Source organism: Pistacia vera, unplaced genomic scaffold, assembly GCF_008641045.1.
Source record: "Pistacia vera cultivar Batoury unplaced genomic scaffold, PisVer_v2 Contig520, whole genome shotgun sequence".
In the NCBI taxonomy this organism is placed as follows: domain Eukaryota; kingdom Viridiplantae; phylum Streptophyta; class Magnoliopsida; order Sapindales; family Anacardiaceae; genus Pistacia; species Pistacia vera.
The window spans coordinates 171,468-198,607 of NW_022196358.1; the positions used below are offsets into that span (position 1 = coordinate 171,468).

A 27,140-nucleotide genomic window follows, 5' to 3' on the forward strand; every position below is an offset into this window, starting at 1 on the left:
GGCTCTCCAGATTACTTTACCGATAACAAATTCAAGCAGTGCTTGAACTTGGCTGGAGTTATGATTTTTGTGCCCATGTCAGTTGGATTGTCTTCCGTGGCAATCTTCTTTAAGTCAATCACCCCTTATGTAACCAGCTCTCTCACGAAGTGAAAATGGACATCCACATGCTTTGTTCTCTCGTGGTATACCAGATTTTTACTCAAATGAATAGCACTCTAACTATTTGAGTGAATTGTAACCTTCCCATCTGCTAGATGTGCCTCAGTCATCAACCCTTGAAGCCAAACAACCTCTTTAAACACATCAGCTATTGCCATGTACTTTGCTTCTGTCGAAGAGAGTGCTATAATAGGATGTAATTGTGATTTCCTGCTGATGTAGTTTCCACCAAGAGTAAAATAGTATGACGTTGTAGATTTTCTGGTGTCTCTATCACCTATAAAATCCGAATCTACAAAACCAACAAGATCAAGTGAAGCATTCCTTTTATAGTATTCTAAGCCAACACATAAAGAACTATTAATATATCTTAGAACCCATTTCAAGGCAGTCCAATGCTCACTACCAAGGTTGGACATAAATCTACTTAGCATAGAGATTGCAAATGACAGATCATGCCTGGTGCTTATCATAGCATACATTATAGCACCAATTACATTCGGATATAGGACATAACTCATCTTTATCATTTCACCCTCAATTTTAGGACATTGAGATTTGCTTAGTACAAAATGACTAGAAAAGGGTATAGAGACCACTTTAGACTCAGCCATTCCATATTTGGTTACCAATTTATTAAGATAAGATTGTTGATTAATGTTTAGCCTACTGTTTCCCCTATCTCTAGTGATAGCCATCCCTAGGATCTTCTTTAGCATTTCCTCGATCTTTCATGTCAAACTTAGAACCGAGTTTTTGCTTTAAATCATGTATTTTGGCCTTAGATCTACTAATCAACAGCATATCATCAACATAAAGCAACAGATATATAGGCAAATCATTATTAGAAGCAAAGTAGAAACAACTATCATATCTACTTCTTTTAAATCCTAAGCTCACAATAAAGGTATCAAATCTCTTATACCATTGCCTAGGGGTCTGTTTAAAGCTTAGGGGTCTGTTTAAGTCCATATAATGATTTGTGTAACATGCATACATGATTAGGCACTCTATAATCTACAAACCCAACAGGCTGGCACATATAAATTTCATCCTTTAGGTTGCCATGAAGCAATGCAGTGGTTACATCCAACTGCTCCATTTCTAAGTCATGGTGGGCAACAATGGAAAGCATTAGCCTAATGGTTTTATATTTCATTGAAGTCTATTCCTTCCCTTTGGGTAAAGCCTTTGGCTACTAGCTTGGCTTTATACCTAGGGGGATCAGAGGCTATAATGCCATCTATTAGTTTGAATATCCATTTACATTAATGTACAACAAAAAGACCAGGTTTGGGATCCAAAGACCAGGTTTTGTTCACCTCAAGGGAGTGCATTTCCTCTTCCATTGTAGCTTTTGTTCACTACGGGATCTAAGTCATGAGTACATTTCTGCTTTTGGTGGTGGTTCTGAGTCTAGTTATGGAGGTTCTAGTTGCTACTCTATTTGCTCCACCTCAATTTGGGTATTATCCATTGGATCGGAGTTAATTTCAGAATTATTGGTGGGGGCAGCATCATTAGAGGTAGCTTTGCAGGGGAATACCCCTTCATTAAACATAACATCTCTGCTTATAATAATTTTCACACCTGGAGACTCCCTATCCCATAATCTGTAGACTTTGGTACCTTCTTGGTAGCCAAGAAATATGCATTTGGTGGACCTAGGGTCTAGTTTCCTTCCCACAATGTGTGCATAAGTAGCATAATCAAACACTCTTAGATGACTTAGGTATGGTTTCCTACATGACCATACTTCTTCAGGACATTTAAAATCAATGGCACTTGATGGGCTTCTGTTTACTAAATAGGTTGCTGTTACTAAGGCTTCTCCCTAGAAGGTGTTAAGCAAGCCTGATGTGAATAATAGACATCTAACATTTTCCAATAAGGTCATATTCATACGCTCAGCAACCTTTTTTTGTTGAGGGGTCTTAGTAACTGTCTTGTGCCTTAGGATACCTAGTTCATTGCAAAATTTGTCAAATTCAGCATTACAATATTCTAACCCATTGTTTGTTCTTAAGGCCTTAACCCTTTTGTCTAGTTGGTTCTCCACTAACAGTTTCCATTCTATAAATTTGGCTAATGTTTGGTTCTTAGTTTTCAGGGGATAAACCCAAACTTTTCTACTATGGTTATTAACTATGGACATAAAATTGCTATTTCCCCAATGGGACCTAACTCTTTCAGGTCCCCATAGGTCTGAATGCAGGTATTCTAGGTAGTTTGTGGCAAGGTGGGTTCCCTTTGTGAAACTCACCCTGTGTTGTTTCCCTAAGACACAATTTTCACAAAATTTTAAGGTAGAGACATTATCTTTACCAAACATTCCTTGGTTCTTCAGAATATCCATATCCTTCTAACTCATATGACCCTTCCTAAGATGCCATTTTTCTGTCATAACAAGATTAGTAGAAACCAATGCAGTATTAAAACAATCAGGGTAAAACTTTCCACACAAGATATAAAGACCATTTCTCCTTTCTCCTTTGAGGACTAAATTTTGGTTTCTATACATATACAAGCAACCATTTTCAACCCTATAGGAACATCCAGCCTCATCTAGGGTCTCTAAAGAGATAAGGTTCCTCTTTAAGTCTGGGATATACCTAACCTTAGTCAATTTTATCAATTTCCCATCATTCAGTCTTAGGTTTATACTACCAGTGCCCTTTACTCTACAAGCCTGATTGTTCCCCATGTGTACAGTCTCATTTTCATGCGGTTGAAACTCTTGGAACCAGTTCTTGTTTGGGCTCATATAGAATGAACAACCTGAGTCTAAGACCCACTCCTTAGCACTGTCTAATGTAGACACTATAAGGACTTCAGGATCTTCAATTTGGTTATTACTAAAGGCTAGGTTGCTTTCTGTATTTCCATGTTTTTGTTTCTTGATCAATTCAAAGCAATTTTGCTTCAAGTGTCCTATTTTGTTACAGAAAAAACATTTTCGAGTCTCTGTTTTTTGTTTGTTACCTCTCTTTGTCTTTTTCTTGTTCCTAGACCCCTTACTGTATTGGTTTCCTTTTCCTAATTGGCTGGGCTCAGGCTTACTCTTTACAAACAAATTACTGCCATTCCTTTTCTGGGTTTTCAGTTCTAATTCTCTAGCTTTAAAACTTGCTATTATTAAGTCCATGCTTGGTACAATACCAGAATATTGCAATGCATTCTTTACAACTAGATATTCATTAGTTAGGGAATTCAATAAGATCATTGCTAAACTAGTGTCACCTAGTTCTTGGTTTGTCCCTTTCAAGATTAATGTCATCTTTAAAAATTCATCTAGGTTATCCTCAATAGATCTAGTACTATCCATTTTATAAGAAAATAAAGCACCCTTCAAGAACACAAGATTTGGTGCTGATTGTAATGCATACAAGGTTTCGAGTTTACACTATAGGGCCAGAGGAGTTTCTAGCCCATCCACCTTCCTCAGCATGCTGCCTCTTCATCGATCTCCTCCTTCTTCTTCAAATTTTCTTCTAGCCACTTCTTCGCATCTTTTTCCAGTGCGATGGCCACCTTGTTGTGAGAGAGAAGAGCTCTCATCTTCTTCCAGCTGCCAAAATCCATTTTCCATCATATTGAGCGATTTCCATTCGAGTGGTGGTCATGTTGTTTGCAAGTGATGTTTAAGGATTGTCCTAATCTAAGCCTCAAACTTAACCCCAAAATTGACGAATAAATTTCTTCAAGAAAGGTTTGACCAACCCTAAATCTCCAAGATCTCTCTCAAATTGATGATTTCGCACCTTGAATCGTCAATCTGAGAACCCAGAATGCTAAGGAACGACCCAATTTAGGAAAGCCCCAAAATTCTTGACGAACCCTAAATTTCAGAATTCCCTCAAATTGATCGGTGACAAACCAAATCACTCAATCTTGATGCCTCTTGGCTCTGATACCACCGTTGTGAACAATCCTATATGACTAAACACACACACAAACAGATCACAAAACACAACACCTGAATTTACCGTGGTTCAATTATCCTTTTGGATAAGTTACATCCACGTTGAGCTCCTGAAATGGAGGAGCTCGCTGCATTATTATTATTTCAAGAAATTTTCAATTATAAACCCACAATGATAAGATCACAACAGTACCCTTGATTCAAGATCAACCCGTAACTAAAACCCTTAGAGAACCTCACCCTGGACCCTTTAAACAAGAGAATAAACTCCCTTAAAGAATGATTATATCCTAACCACTCAGCCCTCCTAGTTACATAGATCTATCAAGAAGAAGCCGCAAAACCCACAGAGAAAGTTTTCAATCGAAAACTCTCACTCTCTCTCATTGATTCTACAAAAAAAAAAAAAAAATTGTGTTTAAATATCGTTGACCAAGCAGCCAGTTTTCAACCATTGGATTTGAGTGCTTTCGACGATTAGGATCTTATCTAAGCCATTTTCCAAAATGACACCGCATAAGTAAAACAAAAAATAACACCATTTTCAAGCTTCCACTTCAACATTTATTTTTTAGGAAATGATAAAACTATATATTAAAAAAGATTGAGGTAGGTACATCCGGGATTAGAGATTTACAAAAATATTAAAAAACCAATGAGGGAGACAAATCTATACAAGATAATGACTAATGTTTCCTTCCCTATGTAAAAACAAGCAAACTATACAAAATTAGCCTAAAACCCCCTCCCAATCAAGATGAATAAAGGAAAAAGAAAAATCCTTGCATTCTTTTGAGATCGAAGCCCAAATAGAAGCAAAAAGTCTAATTCTATTTTATAACACCTTACTGTTATCATCACATTTCTCCCCAAAAATACGATTATCTCTTTCTTGCCATATGAGAGTTGAAACGACACATTTCCAAAGTGATTTGGCTTTCTTTCCTCTTTGAAAGTAAAAAAGTTCTCAATAAGTAAAGTCTCACAAGAATTTGGGATAGCCCAAGATATAGATTATTTCCAAACTATAGCCATAGTTTTGAAGCCATAGAACAACCAAGGAAGAGGTGAATTGCAGTCTCACTTTTTTTACCCATCACATACCAAAATGGAGATAGGCACATTGGCGGATGTGTTCTATGAATTATATCTTTAGTATTGATTTTGCCTTGGGCTAAAGCCCATAAAAGACTTGAACTTTGGGAGGGACTTTAGTCTTCCATATCATCTTGAAAGATTTAAAGGAACCACTCATAGAAGGATTTACAAGAGTAATTGTTTAGAGCTTCCAATTTCCAATTTCTTCTATCCTTTTTAGTCTCGTCAATGTTTGCATTTCCCACAACTCCACAATCTCAATGAAATCACTTCTCTCTTTTATTCAAAGTCCTTTTGAAATTGAAGTTTGAATTCCATGATGAAGAATTTGGAGACAAAAACATCTCAATGAAATAACTTCTGTCTCTTCTATTCAAAGTCCTTTTGAAATTGAAGTTTGAAATCCATGATGAAAATTTGGAGACAAAACCATACAAGATTGAATAGATAAGTTTCAATCAGGATAAAGCCTAAAAAGGCGAGGAAACTTATCACCCATAGTGGCCTCACCTATCTCTTTATCTTCTTGAAACTAATATCTTTCCCATCGCCCATGACCAACAATATGATTAAGAAATGATGGATATTGCATAAAGATGGCTTTCCAAGGGCTTTTTAAGGAACCCGTTTTAACTAGGGGTGGGCGGGTCTAGGTACCTACCCAAATCCTATGGGATCGGAATCAGTCGTTTTCGGTTCCTAAATGCCTGGAACCAAAACCTGAAACATAGGTTCCAATTTCGGTTTTGAGTACTTGGCACTGTGCACTATTCAAAATTTTTGCTTTATGAATACATTACTTTCTCTTCTAATCTCCTCCATTTATAATTTGAAAGGACTGTAAAAGAGTTTGTGAACAAACACATGGCCCCAACTTGAGATAATTATAAATAAAAATAAACTTCATATTGTAATAAATTATAATTTTTCTAATTCATGTCTTAAGAAAATTGCCTTCACGTAGTAATGATTATTTGTATATTGCAAAACAAAATATGCTATATTACATTAAAGTTTTAAGATGAAATAAAATATTTATCTAAAACATGAATTATGTAAAACCATATATGAAAAAATAATTGCGGAATAAAACTTTCACCAACCCAAAACAAGTTATGAACAAACAACACCAACAATGATACACAATAAATGAGAATGATGCTAAACAATAAGGATGAACAATATTAAGCAATAAATGAGAGAGAGTTAAAAATGAAGCAATGAATAAGTGCAAATGACAATTAGGCTTCAAAATCATATTTATTTTGGAAGGGTTAGAAGAGGACATATACATAGCTTAAAAAAAAAAAAAAAAAAAAACTCATTTTGATCTTACATTGAACATTGTTGGGATATTGTGGCTCGTTTTCCTATTTGTTTTCATGTAAAATTGTATGTCTTTAAGAAATATATTTATTAAACAATACAGTTGTAAATAGGAATATAATTTAGGAGTCATATTAGGAATTGAAATATAAATTCTATTAGAAACAGAATATTCTATATACTAGCTATAAATATATCGGTGAGAACTAATTTAAGGTTATGAGAGAATGTGAGAACACAAGGCATTTGATGTAAAAGTTACTAAATGCTATGGGATGAGTGTCTTAGAAATTAGGGTTGTTTCTGCTCTAGGTATTGAGCTGAGCGTCGCTCTGTTTTATGTATCGGGTTTATGGTATTGTGTACGTTTGTATATCGTGTTCATGAAACTATAGTGGATTTCTCTCATTCGTAGATGTAGGCGGGTTATGTCAAATCACGTAAATATTGTGTCTCTTTGTGTGGTGTGATTTTAATCTTATTTTATTTTTCTTGAATGTATGTTTTTCGTTGCACAATTTCCTAACAAGTGGTATCAGAGCTCGAAGTTGCGACTTAGGGAAATAAGTTCTTTCGAGATGGTGGATGCACACAAGAGACAAACTACAACAAGTTTAAGTTGTACGTGGAGTGGTTCTCAAATCTTGGCTGCAAAATTTGACATGGTTTCTGTGTGACCTGGGTGCTGTGATGGTGAAGCGTTAACTGTGATGGAAATCTCACCGAGGTGGAGATTGTTGGGATATTGTGACTCGCTTTCCTATTTGTTTTCATGTAAAATTGTATGTCTTTAGGAAAACTTTTTAAGAAATAATATAATTATAAATAAGAATATAATTTAGGAGTTCTATTAGGAATTGAAATATGAATCCTATTAGAAATATAATATCCCATATACTACCTGTAAATATATGAGTGAGAACCAATCAAAGTTATGAGAGAACGTGAGAACACATGGTATTTGATGTAAGTGTTACTAAACACCATGTGTAGAGTGTCTTAGAAACTGGGGTTGTTTCTGCTGTAGGTATTGGGTTGAGCGTCACTCTATTTTATGTACTGGGTTTATGATCTTGTCTACTCATGTACATTATATTCATGAAACTATAATAAATTTCTCTCAATTGTGGATATAAGCGAGTTATGCCGAACCACGTAAATATCATGTCTTTTTATGTGATATGATTTTAATCTTATGTTATTTATTTTGAATGTATGTTTTCCGCTGTGTGATCTCCTAACAAATATATCATCATTAAATGAATTAAAAAGAAAACCTAGAACAACAAATAAGTATATCCAGTTTATAATGATAACATTCCAAACCTGATTCGATATGTATAGTTTCAATCAATTCATCGTCCATACAATATATCCAATAAAAATATATAATATTTAAAATAACAGGCTTGTTTTTTTTTTTTTTTAGAAACCTTGGTGGGACGAGAGAAATTTATTATTATAATAACATAGATAAATTATGTTTTAAGTAAGTTTACAGATAACTAATTATGGTAGGATTTTCTATAGAAAATATTTTTGTCAAGACAAAGAAGCATTTATGATTCTTTAAGTTATGTGATTCCTTCAAATTCTATAAAACTACTAAAAATTTAATTTAAATGGTTAAAATTGAAATATTTTTCTTCCTATAATAAGAAAATTCCTTACATAATTAATGCTATAATAAATTTTAGCGTATCTTTCCAACAAAGTATTTTAGATATTTACTATGTCAACTAGGATTTAAGTAAAACAATTGAGGACTTTTCTGTGTAAGTGAGAAGCACTAATTAAATTCTTGAAAACAAAAAATTGAGGCTCAATGATCTTCAAAATGGCATCACTATTGATATTGCTATGTGTTTCTTTAAGTCTTTCAAAAGAGGTGAAAGCTCTTAACAATCCCCCTGTTCAAACCATTCGGGTAAGTACAGTATTAATTCTTAGAATAAATATGCAAAATAATTGAATTTATTTATGTTCAATTGCAAAGCATTTATTTAGAGAAATATTAATTGTGGATTTCCCTTTTTTTTTTTTTTTAAATTTCTGAAAAGCAATTTTGAATAATTTTTTTTTTCTATTAAAATATTCTCTAAGTAGTACTTTTGTGGAAAAAGAATCACAAAATCTCTGATCATATTATTTTAAATTACTTTGAGTAAATATTTATTTTTAATATATTTTAACAATTTCAAGGGAAATATTTTTCTGTTCTAGACATTTAATAGTAAAAATTTCATTCAATTTTTTTTTTTTTTTTGAATTAATCAATTTTCAAAGCTCGTGGGGGGTGACGTTGTGGATTGCGTAGACTTCTATAAACAGCCTGCATTCGACCATCCTTTGCTCAAAGATCACAAGATCCAGGTAATATTATATTGCATTTCTCTTGCAATATTACTCATTATTCAAAGAAGTCTTTTTTTTTTTTTTTAAATGTGATGTAAATGTATATATAACGTCACATGAATATTAATCTTATTAATATTCCTCGAGAATATTGATTAAAATTAAGAAAGATGCTTTAATATCAAGAGTTTTATACCCACTCAAAGAATAACCTTTAATATATAGTATCCACACATAGAATAACATTTAATATATAATACCCAAACATGGTACAGACTTTCATATATATATATATATATATAGTACTCTAAATAAATATCTTTTATTAACATAGATGCTCAATGTATATAGTAAATCCGGTCCCCAAACAAATTTATAGAGAAATTTATTGATTTTGTCTTTATAAAAACTTAACACTTTGAACCCTGTAAATGCAACTTCTTACTTTTACGTGATCCCTCTATTCATTGAAGATTACTTCCTTCTATATATATCATTTATTTGCGTAGATGCCACCACAATCTTATGTAACAAGAAGGATAAAAGAGCTAGAAAGTGCAAGGTTTTCAGACCAAGCTTGCGCAATTGGAACAGTTCCTATTCGAAGAACCACAAAGGAGGAATTGGCGATGGCAGGAGCTCTTAATCACAAAGCGATTTCTGCCTCTGATGCTAACTCACCTCATGTAACAGTAATTACTTTCTTCTTTTTATTTGATTCTTTTTTATTCCTTCTTCGATTGGACATTTATATTTTAAAAATAGTTAGATCAGTATATTTTTTAGCATCGGTTTACACTTTATTATATTAGTACTAAATATTAAAAGATAAAATTTTAGTTCAATTTTTTCGTATTAAAAATTGCAAAAATATTGTTCTTTTAATGTTTACAAGCATTGGTAAACAAAAGTTCAGATTTTAAAATGAAGTCTAATGTTATATATTACCCATCACGATTATCAAAAAAAAAAATCCATTAGCATTTAGGACTTTCGAAAAGGTATTAAAAGCCTCAAAGAACCGATTTAATATAAACAGTGTTTATCTAAAACTTATGGGTTTTGAATAGTTTTGCAATATTTTAGAAGATTACCTTTTGAATGAATGCAATATATCTTACTAACAAATTGTGATTATGCGTGACCCAGATGATTTATGTGTATATGCAAAAATTGGAACAAAGAAGATATCATGGAGCCAGTGCGGTAATTTCGGTGCATAGTCTTAATATAACCGATAGACACCAATACAGCACAGCCAGTGTGTGGATTGAGAATGGTCCTTATGACGCCCTTAATATGATTAGCGTTGGTTGGATGGTAAGTAATTATCACTAAACTTCTAATTAATTTCTGTTATAGATTATCAAGAATATTTACAAGCGATGGAATCTCGTCACCTCACTTTACTGATATAACAAAACCACGTGATATATTTGTTAGGGTTTATTTTTTAGAATACTTGTGATTACTAAGTCATCTAATTAATATCTTTTCGGCAAAATTATATTTTTTGTGCTGTTTTCATATTTTGTTTTGCTTGTGCTCGGAGATATTTTTTTCTTTTCTTTTCTACACCACCCAATAATATATGTGGATTGAGAATGGCCCTACAATAATCTTAATATGATTAATGTTGGATGGATGGTAAGTTATAATCCCTACAAATTTAATTAATTTTTGTTATAAACTATCAAGACAATATTTACATGCGACAGAATCTCATCACTACACTTTACTGACATAACAAAACCATATTATTTATTTGTTAGGGTTTATTTCTCATAATACTAGCGATTATTAAGTCATTTTCATTAGTAGAGAATAAGTTAATGAGAGATTATCGTTTCGGTAAAATCATTCTTTTCGTGATTTGTTATTCATTTTTTGTGTTGTTTGTGCTTGAGATTTTTTTTTTCCTTTGTACACCGCTCAATTAATATAATTATATTCTAGTCAAATTATGAAGATAATTAACTTTTTTAATCTAAACATTAATTTGTTGTAGGTGAAAAGTGATTCTGTCCCTCGATTGTACTTATACTGGACTGTAAGTTTTCTTCTAATTTATTGAAGCCCAATTATATATATATAATTAGCTGATTAGAGCCTAACAAATTGTCCCCTTGAGGTTTCACTAAAAATTTCCCCCCTCAGGTACCAGAAATAACGATTTACCCCCTATTATCAGCATGTCGTTAGGATTTTGCTATTTAATTTAATGGATTAAGTTTAAAATATGTTAGTTAATTAACAGAAATCTAACAAAACAGTAATAAGAAGGGGTAAATTTTTATTTCTGATACCTGTGGGGGAAAATGTATTTAAGGAAACTTCAGGGGAATTGTTTAAACTCTTAGCTTAATTATCTTATCATTTGTGAATTTTAATTACTAATCGTTTACATATTTTCTTATGATCATATTGAATAGGCTGATGGAGGTCACAAAACTGGATGCTATAACTTGTTTTGTCAAGGATTTGTACAAGTTGACCCCAAGATTTCACTAGGCCAAATACTTGAGCCAGTCTCTTCCTATGGTGGACCAATTTATGATGTAAAGATCAAGGTCTTCCAGGTAAATTACTTATTAATTGCATTGATACTCAACCATCAATTTGAATATCGTACATTTACATTCTACCTGCACTAATGTTTCGTGCAAGTATGTCTCTTCATCTAAACCTTTTATATGAGGAAATACTAAAAAAATTATGGTTGTTAATAAAATGTAATATAATGAATTAAAAGATTTTGACCATACAGCAACGTACATTTATTAAGTTGGGATCTCAACTTTGAATCTAGACTAATTTTGTTGCTAATAATGGAACTAAAAAACTACATTTGATGGGACCAAAGTTTAGAGTTTGATAGATTGGGGAAGCCAAATTATTTTTTAAGGGGTGAACTGATATATATAAATTTTAAAATTTTTAGTTGACCAAGGGTGACTATCAAGGCCGTCTCAAGAACATTTGTGATCCTAGACAAGAGTTACTTTGAGGCCTTCTAAAAATATAAGCATATATAAAAAAATTATTCAAATTTATTTTTCTTGCCTTTTAAGATGCAAAATCACTAGGAGAGTGGCTTATGAGGTTAGGTTGGTGAGGGTTTTGGAGAGCAGATGTTGGAGAAGCGATGGGTGGTGAAATTGTGATTTTCAATGTCAGGATTGGCCGAAAAGGCTTGAGAAGTCGCGGCCCAAAAGGTATGGTGTCCGGCAATTGATGGAGTAAACAAATGAGGTATGATAGGGGTTTTGGTGATAGGGCTAAGGGGAGGAAGATGTTAGTGTCGGGGAAGGCCAACAACGCCGGGTACATGCCAAAAAGGTTAGAATTGGCTGTTGCGTGCTATGGAGTTGGGTTGCAAGATTCGTAAAACATTGGCTAAATTGAGAGCAATCAAAGTTAGGAAAACACTGGGAAATGAGAAAGTATGATTCCGGTCGATTTTGTGAGAAAATTGATTGGAATCAACTCCAAACGGCTGGTTGCAAAAGAAAGGTGGAGATGATTTATGTGAATATCGAATTTTGGGATGGAATTGGGGGTGGGTAATTTGAGACACGTAAATGCCTATTTTAGTCTTTCATTGTTAAAAGAAATTAATGTATTAATTTAGAAGTGTAAATTTGAATATATGAAACAGAGATACAAACTTGCTATTTCGTCAAACTTTAGGTGGGAATATATGTAAAAGGTTTATAATAAATTTGGTCTTTTTGGCTTTTTTTGGGGGCCCCTTGGCCTAGATAAAATATTATACACAACTTTCATTTTTGTTATATATTCAAAAAACATTTATAAAAAACTTGGACCGTTATTTTAGGCAGGTGAGCCGGCCCTGGTGACTATAGGTATAAGTTTGTTACTAATTGACTATTGATGTGTAACAACCAATTAATTATAAGATGATATGATAAATAATGTTATTTTCTTATAATTATTTTGATGTTATACGTTAGTAGTTACATAAATAGGAACCCAATTATGTACATATACATTAATGTTCTATCATAAGTGATTTAGATTAAGAGAAGACCTTACTTTAACTCTTTTCATCAACAATAAGTTATAGTATCGAATCCAAAAACTCCTGTTATTATTTTCTTTTAAAAGAAAATTCAAAACATAAACTTCAATCATTGTACTGGATCAATAGTATTGGACGAATCATTTAAAGTCAAACCCTTTCATATTATTACTTTCAATGATATTTTTTTTCTCTTTTCTCCAGGATAGAGAAACAAAAACTGGATTCTCTATTATTCAGAAAAAGATATCATAGTTGGTTATTTACCAAAGGAATTGTTCCCACTTCTACAATATGGAGCCCAAGTTATTGCATGGGGAGGAGTGGCATATACAGCAAATGACGAAATTAGCCCTCCAATGGGCAGTGGCTACAAGCCGATGGCCAATATAACCATGCAGCTTATTTCAAAATCTACTTATTATGCTTACAATTTCATCAGAATGGCCTTCATATTACAACACGGGCCATCGGTATGATGCATCTGATTGTTATGGGTTGCAAAATGTGTCTGATTCGAGCAAACTTGGCGAACTAGATTTCTTTATGGAGGTCCAGGAGGGCATTGTGGGAATTAAATAAAAATGTAAACCTAGCTTTGCTTATGCATGTATTCATGCTATAGTTATATAATAAGAATTAATTATATATATATATATATAGTCTTCATTGTGTGGGATTTTTATATAGTGAATTTCGAATGATTTGCATATATATTTGTTGTTTAAGTAATCATTAGAACAAATGTGCACACAATCTCATAAGTTGATAAAACACTTTCAATCTCCCTCTTTGTCAAACTTATGAACAAAACACAATTTAAACGTTTTATCAACACAAAAATATCTCAAACAATATCAACATCACAAGCATAGAGATATGAAACAAACTCATGTAACAATAAAAATTTTAGTTCAGGGGAAACATAAACAAATTGAGCAGAAACAATTACAAAATTCAATACCAACGTAAAATTTAAAAACAAATTTAGAAACCCCCTGAGTAGAAGAAACTCCTCTTGAGTTATAATCCTTCACACTCCACCATCTTCAGTACCACAAAAATTAATAATAATAACATTGTATAAACTACTACTCCCCATCTTTGTTCATAAGATTTGAGGCAAACCTCAACAACGACTAGATCTTCGAGGAGTTTTGCTCTCATAGATGTCCTCTTGATTCTTCTGCCTGTGGGAGAAGCAGAGGATAGTTGTGGAGAGAAGTAGAGACTTGAGCTTGAGCAAGTGCAATCGGATCAGACGCAGGAGGAATTGGAGAGCTAGATCTTGAGGAGGCTCATTTGGATCTGATTCTGGAGGGATTGGAGCTAGTTAAGCTGCACATATATTTTCTTCGTGAGAGACTGGAGTGGAAGCTAGATCAACCTTCTTCTTTTTCAAAAATCTTAAGATGATCAATTCTTGACAACATCAGATCCATGTGAGTTGCAAGACTTGATTGCACTTCACTCATTGCTTCATCATTTCTTAATGCATGGCACCAACAAATTTTCTAAAGCCTGCATATCACTTAACAACTTGGATTGCCAAGATTAGCTTAAATGAACCAGCAGAAGATGATGAAGGAGTAGCCCTTGATGTGGAAGGGCTGACACTGACTAAGTTCTAAAAGAGCTTGAAGAGATCAATTTAGCTTCAAGAAAGTCTCATTAGCATGCCTCTTAGGTTTATAAGGAGCAACAACCTTATGTATAAGGCAGGGGAATGACAAGGCTGAGAGTACTTCGATTCCAGCATCATCTAATATGAGTATAAATCAAGGAGTCAAGATATTTGTTCTTACTAATACCTATCCCAAAAATCAATTGAGCCTTCTCTAACCTAACTGAAGAATTGGCAACGAAGGAGACCAATTGATCAAGGCAATTTTGAACAAAACCTTGTAAAAGGGTGTCAAAAAATTTGGTTAAATGTACCCACACTGAGGCCAATGACTAAAAGACTCTCCAGTCAGTGTAAAACATATAATCCATATCTATTTCTTGCAAATCATCAACATTTTCACAAATAGGCAACTCAAGTATACTCCTAACGACTTCAACATCAATTCTAACCAAATCCCCCTAAAAAAAACCTTGTTACAATGAGGTCAAAACTTGTCAAATTCCTTACTAAAAGTTGCATAGAACTCTTAACAAGAGTTCGAGAAGGAATCACTAACCCTTCAACAGACTTAACCCAACTTCTTATGACAACACAGATGGAACCTCGGGAATATAATCTAATTTCAAATGAGCTTCACAAATGAAAGGTCTCGAAATGATATGCTTCTTAAAATGTGAAAAAGCCTTAGAAGAAACAAAAGTGTGTGTTTTACAAAACCTGGCATTGAAGATTTCTCACCCACTTCTTTCTTGCAGGCCACGTTGGAAAATTACACTTCATACCCGTTTCACTAAAATTTAGTTTAATCCAGTTTGATCAATTGTTTCTCATTAAGTCCATCAATGGCATTACTTTTCATTTTAGTCTTTCTATTTGTGCTCTTTAAAAAGAAAAAAGAAAAAAGAGAAGAGAGAGAAAGAAATTCCAAAACTTGTGAATACGTTAGACGATCTTCGCAACCAATGTTGTCACCTTCCAACTTACAATGGGATTCTCATAGTGAAGCTTATTCTCATAGTGAAGCTTTCCTGATTGGGTTGAAGCTATTCAAGATTTTTTAATTGATATGGATATTCTAGCATGGAAACGTATGAAGGTTGTTGGTTATCTACTAAAGGATTGTTTTAGAATGGTGAAATAATTAGAAGTTTGACTAATGTAGCTTGATAAAACACTTAAATATTATGGTACAAGATAAAACATCTATGAAGGATCAATTTCTTTCTCGTGAGTATATCAAGAGTTTATATCAATATGTGAGTTGTCATCAAGGTAAAAGATCTTTTCGAGAATATATTTTTTAATATTGATAGTTGTTACTCTACTTGACTATAATGAACCTGCATATCTAATAGCTTTGGATTCTTTGATGGGTTGACTACAAATATACGAGATCAAATTGATTTACAGCCTGACCTATATTACTTGATGTCCTCAAATTAGCTTTTCAGGTTGAATCATAACAAAATTATAAGAAAAAATTGTTTTCAGAAATACATGCCTCACCAATCATGGACAAAGACAAGATGCCTAAAGCACTTACTATAGAAATTCTTGAAACCAACAAGATCACGAGATGGTGCAAGTTGAAGATCACATCAAAAGAGGTTGAGAATGTAATTTACATTGAAGTTAAGCAAGATGTCAAAGAAGAAGATTGAGCAAGAGCAAGTTGTCCTAGAGGCGAAGACTAAAGAAGAAGAAGACTTGAAGTTGAGGTGAAGCATTTGAAGCATTTGTCAAGTGGATGAATTGTCAACGATATTCGACATGAAGATTGTGTTCTAATGGATGACTTACTATTTTATTTCAAGTATTACCTGTCGGATTGCAAAACTGGACGATGAGTTTTTTTAGAGGGGGAGTATGATGTAGGATAGATTTTCCTAAATTGGATTAGTTTTTATTTTCCTTCTTGTCAATTATATTTTTAATTTGGTTAAGATTTTAATTGAAGTTTAGTTTTTATTAGAATTTCTGTTAAATCAATTAGGAAGAATCCTTTTCAGTTAAGTTTGATTTTCTTATTTTATAATTTGTTTTTCTAGTAGTATTAGGATTTTCTTATTTCTTGTTCCAGTAATACTAGATTATTTTACTATAAATATGCTTGTTATCCTACAACCAATTATCAATGAATTATTAACAAAATTTCTCAAATGATTCTATGGATTCGTTATCTTCTGGTGGATTCGAGAGTTATTCTTTGTGGATTTGAGCCGCTATGCTAGAGTGTATCTAGTTCCTATCTTATTCTGTTGCATTAGATGGTGGTGGTTGTAGGGGTCATATAGGTTGCAGGCATTGTGCTCAATGATGGTAGGATGAGATTTGGTGGTGGCTAGGAAAATACAAAATGAAGCCCAACCATACTAGGACGTTAGTCTCAGGCTGAGAAACCTAGTCACGCTTAGCCGCCAACATGAGACACAATGCCGTATGAGTAATATTACAGTTACCAACGGGTGTGCACCGAATTTGTGCAACGAATAATGTGACAAAGTTGATTTATTATCAGTTAATATTAATCAACGGTCAGGATTTTGTCACGTCATTCGGTGCACAAATTCGGTGTAAACTTTTCGGTAACTCTATCATTTTCCATGCAGTATAATGCTAGGTTGACTGTTAGGCAGTGATGTTGGGCTTCACGCGGCCACTCATTGCTATTAGCAACGAACCACTCAATTTACTTATGCCATTTTCTTTTTGTTGGAAAATCAATTAAAAAAACACTATCAATGTCGTTTGATTTTAATCCTTAATTTTATCATTTAATTTTAATGTGTTTGTTTGAAGAATTGTTTGTTTCAATTCATTGATATTTCAGTAAGATTTACAGGCTTTATATATGGAAGATACAATCTACAGAATCTTCTAATTATGTCAATTACAATATACATACATAATTAGGAAATTACAGGATATCAAGGGGTGCGTTTGGTTTATTATTTTAGATAGGATTTTGGGGATAGTATTGGGTTGTTGGATAGGGGAGTATTACGAGATAAACTTTAAAAATTTATGAAAAAGCCCTTAGGTTTACTAATTTAATTAAAGACCCTAATATATAAAATGACAAAAACACCCCCACCACCTACAGTGCCAGATTCCGGCCACCACCGCCGAAATCTGGACAGAAAATTTCGTTACGACATAGATCGGTCGGATCTATGCCGTAACGAGTCGTTATGGCCTTTTCCGGTCAGATCCACCACGTATCTGGCCGGAAAAGGCCAGATCTACGAATTGTTGTGGCTGCGACGGCCGAAAAAGGCTGAAACGACGGCTATCTTTGGCCGTCGTTGAAGGCAGATCTGATCTGGCCGGAAAAGGCCAGATCTATCCATTACCGGCTATTTCCGGTGGCTTTGTAACTATTGTGATAGATTCCGGCTACCACCGACGGTGGTTGCCAGAATCTGGCAGGTATCGGTAGGTAGGGTGTTTTTGTTAGTTTTTAAACTTTTTTTCTGGGGGGTATTTATGAAATTAATAAACTTATAGGGTCTCAACGTAATTAAAAAAATGGACTAATATTTTGGGAATAACATGCCAAACAACATTTGAAAAATAGGATTGGGAATATGGATAAAAACAATAAGCCAAACGCAGCCAAGAACATTATAAGGATCCTAAAACTAACAAAATAAGAAGATTCTGAAATATTCAAGAAATATTGCTGGAATCTCAACACTTCCCCTCAAGTTGGTGCATACGTAGATGTCACACATGCCTAACTTGTGTAAAACTTGTGAGAAAATACGTTTGGAGATAGCCTTGGTAAGAATATCGGCCAATTAATCCTCTGATCGAATCTTGGGCAATTCAATAATCCTCTCATCTAGTTTTTCTTTGATGAAAAATCTATCTACTTCAACATGCTTCATACATGTTGAACTAGATTGTGAGCAATGTCACATGCTATTTTATTGTCGCAATATAATTGGATTGGTTGATTAGATTATGGCCCAACTCTTGCAGGAGAAATCTTAGCCACAAAGCTTCACAAATCCCAAGTGTCATTCCCCTAAATTCTACTTTAGCACTTGAGTGTGTTACAACATTCTGTTTTTTGCTTTTCTAAGTGACTAGATTACCACTTACAAAAGTGAAATAACCAGAAGTGTATTACCTGTCATTTACTGCTCCAGCCGAATTAGTATCAGTATATGCATTCATATTTTGGTAGTCCTCATTTTTAGTAACTATGATTCCCTTTCTAGGAGCATGTTTTAAATATCTCAAGATGTGCATAACTACATTCTCTCTAGGTTATGCATGAACTGATTGACTATACTCAATGCATAAGCAAGATCTAGCCTAGTGTGTGATAAGTACATCAATCTTCCCACAAGTCTCTATTATCTCCCTTTATCAACTGGTACTTGATCAGTCTCAACTCCTAATTTCAAACCTTCTCTGATTGGTGTATTAGCTGGTTGACATGTTGACATAACAATTTTCTACAATACATCTGTTACAGATGTATATAACTTCCTAGATTATAGGGATCACATTAAAATCCTTGATTAGAGGGATCACTTGTATCCTAATAGAGATTGATCACTTACCTAGTTTAGAACACTACAAGTGTATGTAAATATGTATCCTTTTAAGCTATGTATGAGAAGGGTGTGTGAATATTCATCCTTAGTATGTTTGTTTACATGGTATCACAGCCTTAAAGGGTAATTAGGGTTTGGGTTTCAAAATTGGGAAATTAGGGTTTGGGTTTCAAAATTGGGAACACCTATTTAGGTTGATATTTGTTTAACACCGCCACCCTAGGGAGATTCAGCAGCTGTCAATCGGCAAAACCTCGAGTTTCGGCCACCAGAATCCCTGCGAGTGAGCTCCATGCGCCACCCAAAACTCTGGTGAACAGTACCATACGCTAGCGCGTGGGAGCACGTCCACCGTTGAAACCTCCTCTGATTCTCTTCGTCTGCTTCACTGGTACTTGTACAGCACATTTTCATGCTGGATTGGGTAATCTCTTACTGATTCATTGCTGTTCTTTGTTTGGATATTTCTGAGGTTTTAGTTGTGATCTTTTAGGCACTTTGTTTTCGTTTGGTTATTGGATTTTTGCTGTGCTGTGGCCTCTGATTGGTGGTGGCTGTTGATTGATTTGGTGTGTCACTGAAATTTGGTTAGTTTGCTTTGTTTTAATCGTTTGTTGGTGTGCATTGGGATTATCGTCTGTTTAAGACATGTCTGATACAAAGCCAGTGATGGAAATGATACCGACAATGTCAAAAATTACAAAACATAAGCTTATTGGTATAACTAATTACCATGATTGGCGTAAAACTATTATACTATATTTGGGGAGTATTGATAAAGATGATCATATGACTAATGATCCACCTGAGGTTGATTTGAAAAAGACATGGCTTCGGCATGATGCTAGGTTGATTATACAAATACGGAACTCTATTAACGGTGAGGTACTTGGCCTAATTAATCATTGTGAGTTTATTAAAGAACTGATGGATTATTTGGAGTTTCTGTATTCTGGAAAGAGGAATGTTTCTCATATTTATGAAGTGTGTAAGGCATTCTACCGTGCAGAGAAACAAGATAAGTCTCTTACAGCTTATTTTATGGAGTTTAAGAAGACTTATGAAGTGTTGAACATGTTGTTACCCTTCAGTGCTGATGTCAAAGTTCAACAAAAACAACGGGAGCAAATGGCAGTCATGAGTTTTCTTGCAGGTCTTCCTTCTGAATTTGAGACTACTAAGTCTCAGGTTCTAGCTAGTCCAGAGATCTCTTCGTTGCAGGATGTCTTTAGTAGGGTACTTTGCACAGAAGGGACCCCATCGGCTCAATTTAGTGGTGCTCTCATCAGTCAAAAGAATGACTATGAATATGGGCGATCACAATTTGGAAGTGGCAACAGAGGAGGAAGGTCAAATAGTAATATGAGAGGAATTGCATGTCATTATTGCCATAAGCCAGGACACATGAAGCGTGATTGTAGAAAGCTTTAGAACAGAAATAAAAGAAATCCTTTTGCCCATGTTGCATCCACTAATGATACTTCGGATCAGTCAGTTCTTATAGCTGCAGATGAATTTGCCAAGTTTTCATTGTACCAGGAATCATTAAAAGCTTCACCTACTCCTGTCACAGCTATGGCTGACTTAGATAAGCCAAATACATGTCTCATTTCCTCATCCTCCAAATTCATCATTGACTCTGGTGCAACAGATCACATGTTAGGTAATCCCAGTCTCTTTGCTACTTATCAATCAAAAACCCTTTCGAATTTGACTTTAGTATATGTGTCACTATCCTACTTTCTTGTGTCTGGCATAGTTATCTCTATTCCACATCTTCCCTTGTCAAATGTCTTACATTTACCAGATTTTTCTTTCAATTTGATTTCTGTTAGCCAACTTACTCATGCTCTTAATTGTTGTGTTTTATTCTTTCCCGATTATTGCTTGTTTTAGGATCTTACGACGAAGAAGATTATTGGTAAAGGACATGAATCTAGAGGTTCATATATTCTCAACAGACCAAAATCTACACTTGTCGCTTGTTCTAGCATTGCCTCCCCGTTTCAAGCACATTGTCATTTGGGCCATCCATCTCTTCCTTCACTGAAGAGATTGTGTCCTTAGTTTAATAAAGTGTCTACATTAGAGTGTGAGTCATGTTAGTTTACTAAACATCATCGTGTTAGTTCTAGTCCTAGAGTCAATAAAAGAGCTAATTCTCCCTTTGAATTAGTTCACTCTGATGTTTGGGGTCCCTGTCCAGTTCTGTCTAAAACTAGTTTTCGATATTTTGTTACATTTGTGGACGATTACTCTCATATGACTTAGTTATTCTTAATGAAAAATCGTTCTGATTTGTTTTCTTATTTCTGTGCTTTTTGTACTGAGATTAAAACTCAATTCAATGTTTCTGTTCATACATTGCATAGTGATAATGCAAAAGAATATCTGTCAGTTTCTTTTCAAAATTACATGACTCAGAATGGCATTCTTCATCAAACTTCATGTGTTGATACTCTATCTCAAAATGGAATAGCAGAACAGAAAAACAGACATCTTCTTGAAACTACCAGAGCCTTATTATTCCAAATGAATGTTCCTAAACCATTCTGGGCTGATGCAGTTTCCATTGCCCATTTTTTGATTAACCGCATGCCGTCTTCTGTCCTTCATGGCGAAACCCCGCACATTATTCTTTTTCCTAACAAAGCATTATTTCCTCTTGAACCTAGGGTTTTTGGTAGCGTTTGCTTTGTTCGGGATGTTCGACAGTTAGTCACTAAATTAGATCCCAAGTCATTAAAATGTGTCTTTCTTGGTTATTCTCGATTTCAGAAAGGATATTGGTGTTATTGTCCAAGTCTTAATAAGTATCTTGTTTCCATTGATGTTGCCTTTCTAGAAAAAACACCATACTTTCCCTATTCTCTTGCAGATCGTCAGAAGGATGATGATAATGATGATTTGTTAGTTTATACCTTCACTTCCCCTGCACCGATATCTGAACCGGCTCATGTCTTTGACCTTGTCACTATTCCTACGCTTCCTGCATCGGCTCCTATCTCTGATCCTGCTCCTGTCAAAGTCTACTCTCGTCATCTACCTCCTCTTGTTTCATGTCCCACACCAACTTCTTCGTCATCCGATCCAGTTTCAAGTAATGATCTTCCTATTGCATTACGAAAAGGTAAACGACAGTGTACTTATCCTGTTTCTTCTTGTGTTTCTTATGATCATTTGTCACGTTCATCATGCTCTTTTATTGCTTCCCTTGATTCTATTACTATCCCTCAAACTGTTCATGAAGCTCTTTCTCATCTTGGTTGGCGTAATGCAATGATTGAGGAAATGAATGTCTTAGATGACAATGGTACTTGCAAATTGGTAGATTTACCTTCAGGAAAACAAGCAATTGGATGCAAATGGGTGTTTATAGTTAAAGTTAATCTAGATGGGTCAGTTACTGACTAAAAGCTCGTCTGGTTGCTAAAGGATATGCTCAGACCTACAGAGTTGATTATTCTGATACTTTTTTCCCTATGGCTAAGTTCACCTCTATTCGGCTGTTTATCTCTATGGCAGCTATTTATGATTGGCCTTTGCATCGGCTAGACATCAAGAATGCTTTTCTTCACGGCGATCTTCAAGAAGAGGTATATATAGAGCAACCTCTTGGGTTTGTTGCTCAAAGGGAGTATGGGAAAGTATGTTATCTTCGCAAATCTCTTTATGGTTTAAAACAAAGTCCTCGTGCTTGGTTTGGAAAGTTTAGTCAGGCTGTTGAGAGATTTGGTATGCTGAAATGTAAAACTGACCATTCTGTTTTCTACAAACGGTCTTAAACTGGCATCATTCTTCTAGTTGTGTTTGTGGATGATATTATTATTATTGGGAGTGATAGTGTGGGCATCACATCTCTTATGTCTTTTCTCCATACCCAGTTCCACACAAAAGACTTAGGGATATTGAAGTATTTCTTGGGGGTTAAAGTTACAAGGAGCAAACGAGGTATATTCCTCTCTCAGAGGAAATATGTGCTCGACTCATTAACTGAGACAGGGAAATTGGCGGCAAAGCCATGTAGTGTTCCGATGGTTCCTAATATGTAGCTTACGAAAGATGGTGAACTATTTGAGATCCTGAGAAATATAGAAGATTGGTCAGGAAGTTGAACTATCTTATGGTGACTCATCCAGATATTGCATATTCAGTAAGTATTGTCAGTCAGTTTATGGCCTCCCCAACAGTTCATCATTGGGTGGCTTTGGAGCAGATCTTGTGTTATTTGAAAAGAGCCCCTGGACATGGTATATTATATGCCAATCATAGTCACTCTCATATTGAATGTTTCTCAGATGCAGATTGGGCAGGTTCCAAGGTAGATAGAAAATCCACATCAGGCTATTGTGTCTTTGTCAGAGGAAATTTAATATCATGGAAGAGCAAGAAGCAGAATGTCGTGTCACGATCAAGTACAGAGTCAGAATATAGGGCTATGGCACAAGCTGTTTGTGAAATAATGTGGATATATAAGTTCCTGACTGAAATAGGCCTTGAAACTTTAGTACCAGCGAAATTATGGTGTGATAACCAAGCGGCTCTTCATATTGCATCTAATTTAGTGTTCCATGAACGAACAAAATACATTGAGATCGATTGCCATTTCGTCCATGAGAAACTACAGCAAGGTCTGATTTCCACTAGGTACGTGAAGACTGGAGAACAATTGGGAGATATTATCACAAAGGCTCTAACTAGGATTCAAGTTAATTATCTTTGTAACAAGCTAGGTGTGATTGATATCTATACTCTAGCTTGAGGGGGAGTGTTACAGATGTATATAACTTCTAAGATTATAGGGATCAAATTAAAATCCTTGATTATAGGGATCACTTGTATCCTAATAGAGATTGATCACCTACCTAGTTTAGAACACTACAAGTGTATATAAATATGTATCCTTTTAAGCTATGTATGAGAAGTGTGTGTGAATATTCATCCTTAGTACGTTTGTTTACAACATCCAAGACATATTTTATTTGTGATAGAAAGATAATTTTGTTAGATCAAGACACTTCGATTCCAAGAAAATATTTTAAAGAAACTAGGTCTTTTATCTCGAATTCCTTTGACAAGTATTTTTGCAGAGCTTTCCTTTCTTCTGGATCATTTCTTGTAACCACCATATCATCCACATATACAATAAGTGTAGTGATCTTTCCTTGTTTTTTAAGAAATAATATGTGATCTGAATTGCTCTAATGGTATCCAAAAGACGTCATAACTTTTGTGAACCTCCCAAACCATACCCTCAGAGATTGCTTCAACCCATATAAAAATTTCTTTAACTTACATACCTTTTGGTTGTGCTTCTCTAGTGAAATACACCCTAGTGGAGGATTCATATAAATCTCTTCTAATAATTCTCAATAGAAGAAAGCATTCTTCACATCAAATTTTCGTAAGGGCCAATCTAGGTTTGCAGCTAAAGATAATAAGATATGCACCATGTTGATTTTAACTATGGGTGCAAATGTCTATGTATAGTTAGTCCTATGGGTTTGGGTGTACCCTTTTGCTACTAGTCTAGCTTTGAATCTCTCAATTGTACCATTAGCTTTATACTTCAAAGTGTAAACCCATTGACATCCAACAGTCTTCTTTCCTGGTGGGCGATCAACAAGTTCCCAAGTTTCATTCTTCTGTAAAGACCTAATTTCTTCATTCATAACAGCTTTCCATTTTGGATCAGATAAGGCTTCCTGCACACTATTAAGAATAGATACAACAGATAATTGATTTACAAATGACAAATTTGATTATGATAAATGATGGTTAGACATATAATGAGTACTTTACCTTACTAGATAGTTCAGGTTGATATGTTGGTTTAGGAATCCCTCTAGTACTACGTAATGGTAATTGTTTCCTAATTGGTTCAAACTCCAAATAACGAACATTCTCAGCAAGAGATGGTTGCGGCATAAGAGATTGTTGTGGCATATTAGGTATGAGGGACTTGGATTGAGGTGAAGATTCTTCGGACGAATTTGGAATTACCTCAATATTTTCATCATCCATTGGATCTTCTTGTCGATCAACATGCCTATTTTGTGAGTCACGGCCTTCCATATCTTGAACAGTATAGTCAAGAGTCTAAATTTCTTCCTGACAATACTCCCCTTGAAGTTTAGACTTAGAAGAAAAATACATCAAATCTTCATGGAAAGCAACATCCATCGTCATAAAAATTTGTTGAGTTGGAGGATGATAACATCAATACCCTTACGAATGAACACCATACCCAATGAAAACACATTTCAATGCACGAGGGGACAACTTGTTGCATTGATGTTTATGGATGTGAACAAAGTCGACACAACCAAAAACATGAGGCGATAAGTTTGTGACCAGTGGAGCATTCACTACTTTACTAAGAGCTTGAAAAGGTGTCTGAAACTCAATAGAACTAGAGGGTACTCGATTGATTAGGTAGGCTATCGAAGTGAGTGCTTTTCCTTGAAAAGATAACGACATGTGATCTTCTATTAATGAGGCACGAACAACCTCCAATAAGTTCCGATTTTTCTGCTCAACAAAACCACTTTATTGGGGTTTGTTGGGACAAGTAGTTTGATAAATGATACCATGTGTTTCCAAATATGACTGAAGATCTAAGCTTTGTTATTCTTTTGCATTGTCACTTTGGAGGACCTGAACTTGTGCATTATACTGCATATGAACCATTTTGTGAAATCTTTGAAAGAACAAATTAACCTCCCCTTTGGATTTCATTAGACATACTGAAGTCATCCATGTACAATTGTCAAACTGGTTGTTACAGTCGTAAAATTAATCCTAATTACAGTAGTTAGCAGTAAGCAAGGTCGAATCCATAGGAAACAAAGGCTAACCTACTTATTTGAGTCAACAAATGTAAGATAGCAAACTGATTGGTTAAAGCTAAATGCAAATAATAAAAGCTTGAAATTAAAATGAATTAAGACTTTATAATAAAAACGCTACCGCTACGATTTTGGTTCAACAGGAGACCAACTCACACAATTCTCCTCCACACTTTACGATCCCCTGAACCTACAAGGCAAGGTAGACCAATGAAATCTCTTTTTGACACTCTAGGTATAACCTATCCTATCTCACCTAATCACTCAAGTTCGATTGGTTAAAGACTATCATTGAATACCAACAAACACTACAAGACAATACCACTAGTTAGTACGCGATTAACAAATACAATTTATCTACACTTATCATCCATTCAACCAACTACATAATCAATGCAACACAAATAGAAATGGCGTTAAATGCGAATATAACTCGATTACAAATGTGAAGTAATTTAAAGCAATACTCAACATTTAATTATCTCAAACCAACATTTATCATGCAATAGGTTTTATATCAACAACCAATCTCAATGGATAACACCAATAATCACAAATCATGCATCAAACTACATTAAAGTATCGTAATCAAATATGAAACAAAAACAAATATAATTTGATACACAATACTAAACCAAATGTCCAACGATCGAGTTCATCCAACTAGTCGAGAGCTGTTGAGAAGAGTCGTGGGTATCGATCTCGATCTCATCTACACCATAACAGATAACCAGGAGGTCGACAAAGGTTGAAAGGTAAAAAATGGGGTAGGTCATGGCAAAGAAGACGTAACCGACAATGAGATGGTGTGCTTCATTGCTAGAGACGATGACAAAAGCACCCGAAAGATGGAGGGGCACAACTCGCTAGAAAACATTAGTGTTTAGCGGTTGTTCTCGACGAGCGGTGGCTGAATAGAGATCCGAGGGTATGGGGAGAAAGCTCTCAAGTTGGGGAGTGAGGATTGGTAGCTAGGGAGGTGCAACGTCATTGGAAAAGGGAGCGAAAACATGCTAGGAAGTTGAAGATGCATGGTGGAGGCAACGTGATTTTGACAAGTTTGGTGGCAACTGAAGCTTGGAAAGGATAGATCAGACCTTGGGGAAGGTGGATCAACTCTTGGGTAGATGAACCTATTGGAGTCATGAAAGTGACTCTATTTTGGTGATAAAAATACCCCAAGTGTGATTAA

General features: G+C 34.8%; 2 protein-coding genes across 2 annotated transcripts; one reads left to right on the forward strand and one right to left on the reverse strand.

The window, feature by feature from the left end:
* Positions 1-218: 218 nt before the first annotated feature.
* Positions 219-776, reverse strand: LOC116106694 (secreted RxLR effector protein 161-like). The gene has a single exon (XM_031393031.1). It carries the CDS (start codon positions 774-776, stop codon positions 219-221), a length of 558 nt encoding a protein of 185 aa, XP_031248891.1.
* An 8,596-nt stretch (positions 777-9,372) lies between these two features.
* On the forward strand, positions 9,373-13,160 carry LOC116106695. Its single transcript, XM_031393032.1, has 5 exons — positions 9,373-9,555; positions 10,013-10,183; positions 10,872-10,913; positions 11,296-11,442; positions 13,110-13,160. The coding sequence occupies exons 1-5, from the start codon at positions 9,373-9,375 to the stop codon at positions 13,158-13,160; spliced, it is 594 nt and encodes a 197-aa protein (XP_031248892.1).
* The last annotated feature ends 13,980 nt before the right edge of the window (positions 13,161-27,140 follow it).

Excerpts from the sequence above, each read along its gene's own strand:
- LOC116106695 (XM_031393032.1), top strand. The coding sequence starts at position 9,373 with ATGCCACCACAATCTTATGTAACAAGAAGGATAAAAGAGCTAGAAAGT. Across the intron at positions 9,556-10,012 it reads CTAACTCACCTCATGTAACA|ATGATTTATGTGTATATGCA; the intron begins GTAATTACTTTC and ends TGCGTGACCCAG. Across the intron at positions 11,443-13,109 it reads TAAAGATCAAGGTCTTCCAG|GATAGAGAAACAAAAACTGG; the intron begins GTAAATTACTTA and ends TCTTTTCTCCAG.
- LOC116106694 (XM_031393031.1), bottom strand. The coding sequence starts at position 776 with ATGGCTGAGTCTAAAGTGGTCTCTATACCCTTTTCTAGTCATTTTGTA.